The 14,521-nt window shown below is 36.6% G+C and overlaps 1 protein-coding gene across 2 annotated transcripts in view; it reads right to left on the minus strand.

Annotated features, from left to right (window-relative positions):
* The window catches only part of LOC109937079 (protein eva-1 homolog A), a 147,111-nt gene extending 133,128 nt beyond the window's left edge, over positions 1-13,983 (minus strand). For both annotated transcript variants that reach the window (XM_048596584.1, XM_020535695.2), the window contains exon 1: positions 13,837-13,983. In XM_048596584.1, coding sequence (XP_048452541.1) covers positions 13,837-13,927 — 91 coding nt within the window. In that variant the 5' untranslated portion in view covers positions 13,928-13,983. The remainder of the gene's footprint in view (positions 1-13,836) is intronic.
* Between the last annotated feature and the right edge of the window lie 538 nt (positions 13,984-14,521).

Consider the following 14,521-nt stretch of genomic DNA (forward strand, 5'->3'; position numbering starts at 1 on the left):
TTTTCAAATAGCAAGCAGTTGGAGTAGGGAATGCACTACCTGGAAATGTGGTGGAGGTAGGTTTAATTAAAGCATTCAAGAGGGCATTGAATGATTATTTGGTAAGCAAGGGTACGGGGAAAAATGCAGGATATTAGCACTAGGTTTGAAGAGCTGGTGCAGGCACAATGGGCCAAAAGATCTTTTTTTGCACATAACATGTTTGTGATTCTGTAAATAGTGGATGATGCATTGATGATACACATCACTGATCAAGTGTGCTGATAACATTTATTCTTGTTATGTTTAATATAAATAGAAAACTGAATCTGTAGCTTATCTTGTGGCAAACAAAGCAACAAACTAAAACAAAAAGTACATTCAACTTTGTTGCCAGGCAACAAATATTGCAACATTTAAACTAATTTTCAAAGCAGACTCTTGCAAGAACCAAAAGCCCTAAAGCTCCCTAATCTTGTAACAATACTTCTTTAATTCATACTGTCTGGAGTAATTATATCCTAGAGTGGCTGAGAGTCACACAAACGCACAAAAAGGAATCAATGACAGATTAAATTGCAACTGTGTCCGAGTCTTGATGAGATTTCTACTTTAATCTCATTTGGATACATAACATACAGCTGATCTGTAACCAAATTTTAAAAATTTAGTTTAATAAAAACCAATATTGGGAAATATCTTGGAAGTACCAAGAGTATTTTTGAAAGAGACTGGGGCTGGTCAGTTAATTTCATTATTTAAAGCCATGGTGGGAATTTTCCAAAATTACTATGAACTTCTTCATATCTGAAAGAAAAATAATGTCTATTTTTATATATTATTTTTGATCATATGACAAAAATGTTTTTATTTTTTCAGGAACTGCTTTTAAAATTAGGAACTAAACAAGATTTTCGGAACAGAACAATAATAGAAGTAAGCCATACAGTCCTTCAAGTGTGTTCTTCTAAACAATCAGGTCATGAGTGAGCTGTACTTCAACTTCAGTTACCCACCCTCTCCATATCTCTTGATATGTATGTATGAAACAAAGATTTATCTCAGCTTTGAACATTTCAAATTACCCAACATTATTTTGGGGAAGGGTTTCCTAAATTTCTGTGATACCAGATCACACTTTCAGATGATCAAACCATTAATTTTCAGATTATGCTCCCTTGTTCTGAATACCCTCAGCAGAGAAAAAGGTTTTCCCACATCTGGCTGATTAAATCCACTTATCAATTTAAAGATTCCAAATTAGATCACTAAAGACAAATGGAAGATAGCAACTATCTGAAACAATCATCATAAAATTGGTTCATTATCAATGTGTAGGAAGTAAACTATTTTCAGTATAATTAACTTTTCATTGAAGGAAAATTATTAGCTACTTAGAATGGAAGCATGAAGACCAAAACATTTTGGATTAATTCACTGCTGCCAGTTGGGAAGCCAGTCAAGATACTTGGCTGAAGAGAGTGATATCTCTCCTCATCAGTATCCAACAAATCCTGGAAATTTCATGTCTCAACAATAGGCGAAGGCAAGATTGAGCTTGGCTGAGCTTGAATGAGATACTGAATCAGTCGCAATTATAGAACTGTAACCCAGCATGAATAACTACTTTCAAGAACACAAGGGCATGAGGAAAGCGCAAAAGTAATAGTATAATTTTTCACAAGACAGCACAACACAACTGCAATAGACAATTCAAATGAAAGCAAAATAATTGCTTATTTTTGAAATTAAAAAGTATCCGACAAAGTTTTCCATTCCAAATTTTGTAAATTGCATCCTTTTAAATTAGTACATTGCAAAACCACATTAACAGCATCATTTCAGTCTACAAAAAGATTGTTGAGTAGAGGTAGTTTCAGCAAACTTCTGCTGATTACATTCAAAGGGGAAATGCTTCAATTGTTAGATCACCCATATATAACTGACTGTAAATTTAATATTAATATTAAAAAATTAATAAACATTTCCACTAAATGAACAGCACTGCAGCAATAAACAAGCAAGTTTATTTTTCAAAGAAGACTACAGTTTTAATTTATCATAAGCTGAATTGTTGAAAGGCCAGAAAGTAAGTGGAAATCCTGTTTGCCTCAAAGGATAACATTTTAGTGTGTGAAAATCCAATCATAGAATATTTAAAATGCTTTGACTAACTGTTAATGTCAACAAACCTCTGTTGGAGCTCTGAAATTAGTTCTTGTTAACTTGGTCATCTCCATGCAATGGCGTAGTGGTAGTCAAGAACCTGAGGCTAACGTCCTGACGGCGTAGGTTCAAATTCCACAATAACACATGTTGAAATTTGAATTCAATAAAAATCTGGAATAAAATGCTAGCATAATGGCAACCACTTCATCGCTATCAATTGTAAAAACACATCTGGTTCACCAAGCTGCCATCCTCACCTAGTCTAGCCCATTTGTAAATTAGATGCACTGCCACTTAATTGTCTCTGGGAACCATAGATCAATAATGGTGACCCTAACAATGCTCACTGTTATTTTAAGGTAAAACCAATACCAATTGAACATGTCAGGTATGTGTAGAAATACAAAACATTCAATGATATCTTTGCTCTTCCATAGACTATGTAGTCACAGTCCACACAGATAAATGTGACAACGAAATCACTGTACTAACATTAATTGGAGTATTAACTTTGCATTAAAAAAGCTGAAAAATGTAAGGCTTGTGCATCCAGGAGTGGATGAGGTCTATACATAGCAGCAGTAAGTAATATTTGCTTCAGAAAGAGTGACATATTGTTGAAGCTTTTCTTGTTGCATTAATCAGGACAGAATTACAAAAATACTAAATTTCAAAAGAAACAATAATTTTTACAGCCCGAGAGGGTTGTGGATTCATTGGCAAGTAGACTCGCAGATTTGTTGAAATATTATCATACCAAAGAATGGCTAAGCCCCAAACTTTCATTTAAATTCAAACCAAGCAAGTTGATCCTGGTTAGTTGAGACATTACCTATGAAGATAAACAATGCAGAAGATATCACCCAAGATTTTGTCTGGTTGAAAAAGATGCAATGTCTGGATAAGCTCTTTCTGTTTGAAAAGGGTCAGTCCCTGCATATGAATATACTAAACTTCTAGCAAGCACATGTGAGCCATGCTGTGAGCTAGTCCAGTAGTCATAAATTAGCCAGTACTGTGATTCATAGCACACTCAGAATCGTTTGGTAACTGTTATCCAATCAGAGAATTTAATCCAATTTTGGACACAATGTTTTGCAAGCATTGGCTACCTGTCAACGAATCAGTACCCTCTCACATGAAATATAAGTAATTGTCCCTTTTGAAATTTGGTATTTTTGTGATCCTGCCCTGACGAATACAAGCTGAAAACCTTTGACAGTAGCAAAAACAGAAATTGCTTGCAAAACTCAGCAGGTCTGACAGCATCTGTGCAGAGAAAGCAGAATTCACGTTTCAAGTCTGGTGACATAACCTGCCCTGATGAAGAGTCATTGGACTCAAAATGATAACTCTGCTTTCTCCCCAAAGATGCGGCCAGACCTGCTGAGTTCCAGTAGAAATTTCTGCTTTTGTTTCAGTTATCCAGCATTCACAGTTCTTTGTTTTATTTTAGATTTAACAGTATGTCTCCTTTTGTAGTAAAACTCAAATTCTGTTCTGCTAATGACCATGAGTGATAAGATCGAGCGCTTAGCCCTGAAAAATTAATTTTACAGTGATGAAGTGTCAACCCTTGAGAAGAGAATTATTGTTGCAAACTTTAAAATGGCAAAAATAGATTTGTTTAGAGTGCTTGTTCTTCTCCTTAACTTAATGTTGCTTTTCCCACACAGCTTCCATCTAATTTGACGAGGACTAGTTAGCTCAGTTGGCTGGGTGAATCATTTGAAATGCAGTGTGGCGCCAACAACATGGGTTCAATTCCTATACCAGCTGAGGTCACTATGAAGGTTCCACCTTCTCAACCTCATCCCTTGCCTGAGGCATGGTGACCCTAAGGTTAAACCATGACTAATCATCTCTCTCTAATGAGAGGGCAGCCCTACAGTTCTCTGGGACCATGGTGACTTTGCATTTTTACCTTTTACTTCTAATTTATATTTTCTATTTTATCATTTCTGGTTTGGATGTGTGTATGACTCAGTGAGGATTCATTAACCTGATTAGTTGAAGAGCCAACCAAGTCCACAATGGCCAATATTCCCTGAATTCCCAGAGAGCATAGTGTTTTAGCAAACTATCGTAATTACAGATCAGAAGCTCAAATTACTTCTGGACATATTGAACATTTTGACATTTTTTGTTAAAATGAAGACTGCAAACCAGGCTTGGCTGATAATGTTATCTCAAAACACAGAATTCACTGCTGAAAGATTCCTTGTGAGAACCTCTGGAATCTCCAATATGTAGGGTACCATAGAAACTTTGGAGAGAGAGACAGAGACTGCAACAAAAAAAAGCTGAGGTGCGAGGCAAACTAATTACTTTCTTGAATAAAAATATGGCCTGCAGTTTATAATCTGGATTATATCTTCCAGGAGATTATAAAACAAGGGTAAAAACCCCAACTGGTCTGTTTGTGTTGGTATAGTGATGAATTAAATAAGGATTAATGTGTTGCAAAAGTCACAATTTGAGCACAGCAATAAACAACCACACCCCTACTCCCGACCAATCACTAATCACCCAGAGTAAAAGTAATAATGTTCAACTAACTATTCTTTCTGAAGGGGCCAGAGTCTGAACTGTATATCTTCTAATTTCTATTTGCTTTGGACTCCTTCTCATTTCTAATTCTATGTATGCATATTGCATTACTTCACACATTTAGCAACTAATAAGCTCTCACTCTCTTAACATCAATAAAGCATGATTAAATTGGCTCCTTTTAAATCATAAATTCACTTAGTCTGGGAGTAAGATATAGGAGGGGTTTTTTTTATTAGCCTAGTTGCAACCAACCAAGGAAGCAGGTTCATCCCTTCTCTCCAGAAAGCATAATAATTTGGGACATCCTGTCTGGAACTGTAATGAATTGGGCAACATCGCTTTGGAACAGGTCATAACACAGTATCCACTCTAAAGCAGGTCAAATTGCTGGAATCCCCTGTCAGCAAAATCTAAGCTAAATGAATATTAAACTTCACTTGTAAGTCAAAGGGGTGTTAGTTCAAATCTCCTTCCAGTACTTTGAATCACTAAAAAAATAAGGTGGCACTAGATAACATTGAGAGAGAAAAAACACTTCACCGTCAGAGCTGGTGTCTCTCAGATGAGACACTAAACAGAGAATTCATCTATCCTCTGATCTTGAAAGATCTCATAGCCCTATATCAAAAATGAATAGGGTGGTTTCCCCTTGGTGCACAACCAATGTGTATATTAACTAACACCGCTACAACAAATTCTCATGTTCACGTTAGCTGTTTTAGGTCCTTATTATGCACAAATTGGCTGCTGCATTCCTTACATTAATACAATGATCTCACTTCAAATAATCATTGGTTCTAAATCAGGTCGATAAATCTTGAGGCTATTGAAGGTTGCTATACAAATTCAATTCTTTCTTTCTGTCTCTTTCTTTCTTTCATAAATGTTAAAATAAAAACTGGTACCAGTATCGGACATGAAGGAGGTAGCACAAATATCAATAACATAACTCAAAGAGGCAACACCAATACTGACATCAAATCTGAACACACTAGCATCAATACAACCATCATAACTGAGCTGTAGCACCAGTATTTGGACTGCTCCAGATTGGGTAACATCAGCACTAGCAGCTCACCCTAAGGAGGACGTACCAGTGCCAATAATACAGCCAAAGAGTGGCAATCAAAGATATTAAGAAGAAAATTTTGGAATAAGATTAAAATAGGTGAAGAATGGCAAAGGATAGGTCAGAACTGGATGACTTTTCCAGCAGATCCAGTTGATCCTCATGCGAGGATTTGTAGAGTTTAGAACAGTTTGTAAATCAACTTTATGTGCAAATAAAGCATTATATGGTTAGTAGTTTCCATTAGCAACTGTAATAGTATACCTTTCATCCCCTGAGTGGAGATCCATGGGCCCTTTTTTCTGCAACCTGCACTAAATTTGCTAATTATAGCCTGTCATGGCTTCCAGAATCTTACCTTTGACTCAGGGGTGTAGAACCACTGATCTAAATCATTTCTTATAGTCTTAAATTTCCTCATAGAAAATGTAAAACACTGCACAATTGACACTAAAATGCACATTTAAAGTAAAATGCATTCCTGTCAATTTTGCAATCAATCATGTATGACAGATTCTGGCTTTCTTCAGTTAGTAAGAACAAGGCTACCAAATATTTTAATTGCTGCATTAATAGTAACTTCAGAAATGAGAGCAAAACAAACTAATATGGAAAATCTAACAAAAACATAAGTTGCTGGAAAAGCTCAGCAGTTCTCAGCATCTGTGAAGAAAACAAAAACAGAGTTAACAGTTTGGGTCCAGTGACCCGTCCTCAGCCCTGAATCTGAACTGTATATCTCCTAATTTCTATTTTTCTTTGGACTCCCTTCTCATTTTTAATTCTATGTATGCATATTGCATTACTTCTCATTTAGCAACTAACAAACATTCACTCTCTTTATATCAATAAAGCCTGATTAAAGTGACTTCTTTTAAATCATAAATTCATTTGGTCTGGGAGTAAGATAAGGGAGGGGATTTTTTTTTTATTAACCTAGTTGCAGCCAAGGAAACAGGTGAATACGGTAAGTTCTAAGGAAAGTCAAAGGTAAGTTCTGAGGAAGGGTCACCAGATCTCAAACGTTAACTCTGATTTTTTCTTCACAGATGTTGCCTGACCTGCTGAGCTTCCAGCAACTTCTGTTTTTGTATCTGATTTACAACATCCGCAGTTCTTTCAGTCTTTATGGAAAACCTAAGTTTGATTCACTTCAGCAGTACAACCAAGGAACTTTAACCCTGCATTCGGAAAGCGCCATGATTTTCTCTTTGTAACAGAACTGAGCAACCAGAAGAATAGTGCAGTTGGAAAATGAGCGCTGGCTTCTGACAATCTGTTTGTCTTGTTCTTAGTCAAGTTAAGCAATGGTTTTAAGCATTTATCAAGAGTCCACAATTGGTTCTAACAAATACCTATCGATAGTCATGTTGTCAACTTCAATCAGGCATTGACATCAATTTAAGGCATAAGACCTTAAGACTTCTCAGACCTAGAGAAGAAACTAGGCATTTTTCGGTTCAACAACAATGCAAAATGTGGCCAGCAGGAACAGAGATTGTCATCTTTTCTTGGGGGTCATTGGCAGACAGCACAAAATCCATTCATATTATCTGCCAATTACATTCTCCAATTGCTATCTTTATGGCCTATCCATAAGTATTGAACATGATATAGCCACCAGAATTAAACCTTTAAATCATCACTGTTCAATCCTAAAGCCAGTTTTTGATGTTCATAGACATGCTCTTGTTGACCCTTTATTAAAATTGAAAGCAAGTTCGCAGAAAGCCTGACTGCCTCATTTTGTATGAGCTGCTGTTAGACTAAAGGTAATGTTAGACTAACACTTGATTAATTGATTTGTGCTCGGATTTATTGCCATATATTACTGTTTCACTACAGAATCTGCACTGATGGAATAAAATTCTACAATGAAAAATCTACAGTTTAATCAATAGTTGCGTGGCTTGTTTTAGTAAATACACAATTGAGAATGAAAACTTGTTCTTTAATTATCAGCCATATTAACAGTTAACAAACATTGCATTATGGCACAAAGGAATAATCACCTTTTTGCAAGCTTTATTCATTCACGGGATGAGGGCACCGCTAGCTAGGCAGCATTTATTGCCCATCCCTAATTGCCCAGAGGACAGTTGAGAGTCTACCACATTGCTGTGGGTCTGGATTCACATATAGACCAGACCAGGTGAGGTTGGCAGTTTCCTTCCCTAAAGTACATCAGTGAACCAGATGGGTTTTTCTGACAATTGACAATGGATTCATAGTCATCATTAGATTCTTAATTCCAGATATTTATTGAATTCAAATTCCACCATCTGCCATGGTGGGATTCGAACGCAGGTCCCCAGAACATTGTCTGGGTCTCTGGATTAACAGTCCAGCGATAATACCACTAGGTCATCGCCTCCCCGACTTCCACCGGACAAAGCTGCAAATTTTCCCAAGATAAATGGTTAATGAAATTCCCTAAGACTGATAACTTTGCCATACCCAAACTTATTCTTCAAAAATAAATCCCCACGCTGCCATATGCCAAAGTGTTTACACCATAAACACAACTCTTTTGCTGCTTCATTTATCCATCTATTTATCTGCTATGTTATGGACCAGAACAAATCCCCTCAAAATATTCAGAAGATAGTCTGGGCCCTAAGTTTTTCTTATTTTAAAGGTAAATGTAAAGTGTTGAATTCCAGATGCAATTCAATTGGTCAAACTAGCAGATTTAAAGCAAAACACACTTTATTTATCCACTATAGTTAAAATACAATGAAAGAAAAAAGACTTGGAATAACTTAATTCTATTGGAAAACTTAACAGAATGATAGATACAGTAACGATTATTAATTAACTATTCTAATATAGTAACATGCCATAAACACACCTTTAGCAAAGGGAATTGCCTGACATGCAACTCTAGTAGCAGGAAGAGAACCCCCCAGCCTTTGGCTATAACCGAGAGAGGGATAAAAATAAGACCCCAACAACAAATGCTGAAAGCTAAAACTAAAAATCCTGGTTCTGTGGAAGCTTGACCACACCCATTCAGGCTGCTTCTGTTGTTCCAGTGTTTAAAAAGAAACCTTAAGGCCTCATAAGCTGTTTACTCTATTGGCTCTGGTAGACTGCTCACCACCTTTGGCACTCCCTTCAAACTAAAAACCAGGACAAAATACACATCTTAACGCGACAGTATCATCATAGTTACAATAAATTATATTTAGAATATAACAAGTATACAACAAATAGGAGTCTTACAGAAAAAGAATAACTGCATAATCACATTGCATTACATTGATAAGAATGGATGATTAGAAGTGCATTCCAAATTGGCATTACGAATGCAAAGGAAGATAGGCAGACCACAAGATAATTCCTCAACAGAAATCAAACACAGTTTAGACTCAGAGGCATAAATAGAAATTGCTGGAAAAGCTCAACAGGTCTAGCAACATCCGTGGAAAGAATCAGGGTTAATGTTTTGGGTCAAGTGACCCTTCCTCAGAACTAGACATTGTATACTCAGTCTGAGGTCACTGTCTAATTCAATATGAATTAAACAATTCTCAGGTCTGCACGTACCAGTCAAATTTCAGTTTTGCACACCTCCTGGACTCTATTCCACAGTACATTTAAATTCAAACTTGACACCACCTAACCACTGCTTCTTGACATATTATTTTCTTGTTTACTTTTCAATTTTAGCTATATTGTGCACAAATTATCTTGGTCATTAATATATAAAATTCACAGTCCACTTTTCAAATTAGGTCAGATTATAGTTTTAAAAATTTTCAATGTTGCCATGAAACAAAGTTGAGCTATTGGAATTGGACAGTTCTATGGGACCCAGTTTCTGATCTTGTCATAATTCTTAAACATGAAAGTTTCAATTCAATACAGTGCAAACTAATACTGTTGGATGGAGGCTAAGAGCTTTTATTTCGGCTCAATCTCAGAGGCAGATCTCCTATTTTTACTATTGAAAGGGCTGTTAGTACCTTTTTTCCTGTAGGAGTGATTAATTACAAGTGTCATTCACATACTGAGTAAATGATCAATTACTCCAACATTATTTTTCATAAAATACAATACAGCTTTCATGACCCCAGGTCTAATGTGAAGGAGATTTCTTGTACAAAATCAGGCTCATTATTTCCTCTCTGTATGAAACAACAGAGTTAAATCAAAAATGCTGCAAGCTATGCCCAAAAAAAAATGTTTCTAATACTATACACAGAGACAGTACTGTTTTGTTTTATTCATTAGGTTCTTGGCAATGTACCAGGAGAAGCATCACATTCACCATAACATTGTTCTCAATAATACATCTAGTTCCCACATATCTGCATTGAAGTGAGTGCATTTCTTTTGGTTTAGCTCATGAACATGCCTGATCTTCACAATGTACCACCCAATTTAATTGCAGCAAAAGCAGTTGTGTATCACAGTGTGCAAAGTGCTGCCGTTGAAACTTCCTTTAGTACTTAACACATATGTTAGTGGGAATTTTCACCTGAGAACAGTATTAAAGTACACAAACCAAATGCTTTATGCCTTCAAACTTTTAAATATTTTTGGCACATATTTTTAATTTCATTTGTGTGAAAAAGAACATGAGCTTTTTGTTTGTGTTAATTTTCACATTCAGTGTTATTTTATTTTGATTTAAAAATCACACACCTATTTACATTTATCTTGGAGCTTGTCTTGTATAACTCATACAGCCAGAGGGTGAAAATCATGATTCCAATGTATTAAATCCTGAATTATCATAAACCATATATGGTCAGCATAAGATGTAAAGCATCTTTACAGAAATTTCCAAGTGTCAATTAAGTCAAACTAAACAAATAACCAAGGGGAACTATGGACAAGGTATTTAGAGTGATAAAGCTTACACTGAGTATATTTAGTTCAAATAACATTGCACCTACTGAAAAGATCAATATAAATAATTTATCTGACACAGCTGCTACGCAACAGTAGTGCTATATCAGTGTGTACGCTATGACTGAGTATCATAGCCTACAGATGCTGAAGCCAGCATACAGTGCAACAGGAAATATGCATTCATTTTTTGCTCACCTAGTACCAACTAGGCCATGTAAAATAAGACTCTTACTTCTGCAGTGACACTATTCAAGCTGCTGTAAAAAAAATTCAAATTGTCATCATAATATAGCCCTTCCATGTTAATCCAAATAATTTAACTGATGTAACATTAATAGAAGGAAGTGAAAATACATCAGTTCAAATTAGTACAAATTAAAATGAATATAATATAAATCGTAGAAGTTAAGTTCTAGTTCAGGGATATTCAGTCAGTTAGTTTAGAGCAATTTGTGATCGTTGCTTATTGAAAAAGTTAGCAATTTTTGATTATTTTCGAATACTACAAATTCCTAAAATATTTGCTATTTTGTGCCATAGCTTTCAGCCACTTCTGGAGATTTTACAAACATCCTTTTGCTTCAGCTTTGCCTCTCATCATCTCATCCATTGGAATTGTTGTGAAATGGATCAGTTTAATAGGAAGCAACTTCTGAAACCAGATGGTAGAGAAAGGGTAATCTCAGAAGTTCAAGGCCGTTTCTCTATGTCACACTATGAACATTGAAATGTGATTGAGTATTATCAGTCTAACGCTATGTAATTCCTTGTAGAAAGTTGTGCTGATGCAAACTAATTATTTAGTTCAAAAGCATTTTGGTATAATTTTAAAAATATTAACTTTGAAAATTAACCATAACAATGAATCTTGCTATTCCAAAAATTTGGTACATTGACACATATTGCACAGGCACTGGGAATAACCTCAATCTGAACTGTATCATTCACTCTTTGAAAACTCATGTCAATCTTGATCCTATAAGAACCGGTGCTTGCAGATCCTGATACACCTGTAGGTGGTGCTGTAATAGTTACATTCAATGTTAAAGATATGTCTATATTATGCACACCCAGGTCTGGTATCATATGATAGCGGACAATTTCCTAGTGAGTGTTTATGGCTAAAAATAGCTTGGTGTTAAGGATATAGCTGCAGGCTCTGTTCAGTGGATGTCATTGTGAAGATGTCCCATTTTCTGTACAACCAGAGTGTAAGCCATATTGGGGCTGCCAAACATTGTGGAGGTAAGAATTTCCCTCACATCAGGCTTCCTGAGCATCCCGTGGCAATTTCAGACCAACACAATGAGCTGAATAGAATCCTTCAGTACCAAAACAATTCAGTGACTCTGTGACTCTGACCCACTGTTACCAACAACAAATTACCACCTCCACGATGGGGGTCAGTTAGCCGGAAAGCTGATTTGCTGTGCAGAGTGACACCAACAGCATGCGTTCAATTCCTGTACTGTCTGAGGTCACCATGAGATCCTGCCTTCTCAACCTCGCCCCCTCACCTGAAGCATTGTGACCGTTAGGTTAAAAAACCATTAGTCATCTCTCTCTAATGACACAGCAGTCCTCTGGTGCTCTGAGACAATGTCCAACTGAGAAAAAAACTCCACAACTGATTGTTTTGTCCTACATGACTTATGGAGGTCCCCAGTTGCCTATTTTTTATACGTTTGTTAAGAAAATGAGTCAATATTCAGTGTTCCATTTTACAATTTTCATAAAATCATTGAATTGTTACAGTGTGGGAGCAGGCCATTCAGCCCATCGAGTCCACATCAATCCTCTGAAGAGCAGCCCACACAGACCTACCCTCCTCCCCTGTGTAACCATGCATTTCCCACAGCTAATCCACCTAGCTTGCACATCCCTGGACACTATGGGCAGTTTAACATGGCCAATCCACCTAACCTGCACATCTTTGAACTGTGGGAGGAAACTGGAACAGCTGGAGGAAACCCACACAGACACAGAGAATGTGCAAACTCCATAAAGACAGTTGCTTGAGGGTGGAATCAAACCCGGGTCCTTGGCACTGTGAAGCAGCAGTGCTGACCACTGAGCCACCATGCCGCCATTGCAATCTTGCTATCTAATCCCCAGTATTATTCACTTTCCAAATTATTCCTGCCAATTTGCTCTGCTCTTTTTATTTGTGTCCTTAGATAGTCGAAGGCACATGTTTGGTTGCTTAACTTGGTTCAGGACTCTTGCCAGCCTTCAACCAAAAAATGGTCAAGTATCTGTTCCAATTCACTTTGTTTCCTGTCCCAGAATATTTTCCTCTACTTTCCTCATTTCCTCCAGCTGCTAATGCTCCTGTGCCCTCTCCAATTCCACTCCACCTTCTACCCCTCTCTGACATATAACCCTATTCTACTTTACTCCCTGCCCAAATCTCTACTAATTTTCTATTTTCCAAGGCCAATCAAAGCCTCTGACGTTCCTCTTCCTTTCACCTCATAGTCTCTGGTATTGCTCCTCCAGCTTTCTTTCCCTTCCTCTTTGGTTTTCTAATAACTGCAGCATCACACCCCTCTCTAGATTTTACTCTAATTATACATTCGAAAATGAGCTGCCATCAACAAATTTGAAAGGTAGAGCCACAATTATTATATATTCTAGGTAAGTTACCATCCTTGACATGTGGTTTCCACTGTCTCACTATGGAAGCTTTGTATTGGTATCTGTATTTAATTTTTAAAGCTGTCTTACTTTTTCAGCCTTAGTTCATAGCTAAGCCTGAGGCTGTCCTCACGCGTACATTTACATTTCCAGTAGGGCTTCACTCAGCAGGAATAGATACTTAGCCATTTTTCCCTTGCTAAATATAGTTTACTTAAACTATTATACATTCAGGTGGGATCTGCTGACTACACCTTCCCAATCTGTGAAGCTAAGCGACTCACACAGTTACCAGTTCAGACATTAAGAGAACTGAATTCACCTTTCTATGCTGAAAAATAGACATTCTAATTGCTTACTTATTGGAACGAATACACAAATGTCCACTGGCAATTAGAAAAGCAATATCCTTCCATTTTGTCGATGTGCATGACTTGCTCAGACTAGTTCAGTTGATGTATCTGAATATATTTAGTCAATCCTCAGTTTTGTTATTTCTTCACAGGTACTTAAATAAGATATAAAATAAAAAGCAATGCTGGAAATGCACAGCAAAACATTAAACTTACCTATTGCTGGAGCTCCAACATTCTGGAATGGACATTCTAAGCTTCCCTCTTGTGACCGGCCAAAGATGGCAGAATAGATGGCTATTACCATACTTCGTTTACAGTTCAGTCGTAACTTGTCATCTTCACAAGCCACTTTGCTCTTGTACTCATCTGTAATTTCATAAAATGACTTAAGTTATTTTTCTATTCAACCAAATAAGGATTCTACGTTACAATTTGTTTCTGGAAACCAAACTAATCTGTTGAAGCCACCTTATTAATTGCTCGAGATCATAGTCATAGTCAATAGGTGGTGAGGAAATGATTGTATTCCCTTGATTGTGCTTAGGCATCACATTTTGGGACATTTTACTATCTTTCAACAGAAAGAAATTGGAGGAAAATATGCCACATTTTATAGTTACAAAGTAAAGTACAAGTTCACATAATATAAATAAAAAATACAACAGACAATAAGACCATTTGAAATAGGAACAGAAGTACGTTGTTCTGCCCCTTGAACCTGCTCTGCCATTCAATACAATCATATCTGATACAAATATAAATTCACATAAGTTTAAACACATTGAAACAACAGGTGATTAAAAATCTGATGTTCTCTGCTTTAATACTTTTATCCACAGAATTATGAGGTGCAGTTTGTTCACCATTTGGGAGATCCCTTATACCAGGTACTTCCAGG

The sequence above is a fragment of the Rhincodon typus genome, chromosome 5 (genome assembly GCF_021869965.1).
Source record: "Rhincodon typus isolate 14 chromosome 5, sRhiTyp1.1, whole genome shotgun sequence".
Taxonomy (NCBI): Eukaryota; Metazoa; Chordata; class Chondrichthyes; order Orectolobiformes; family Rhincodontidae; genus Rhincodon; species Rhincodon typus.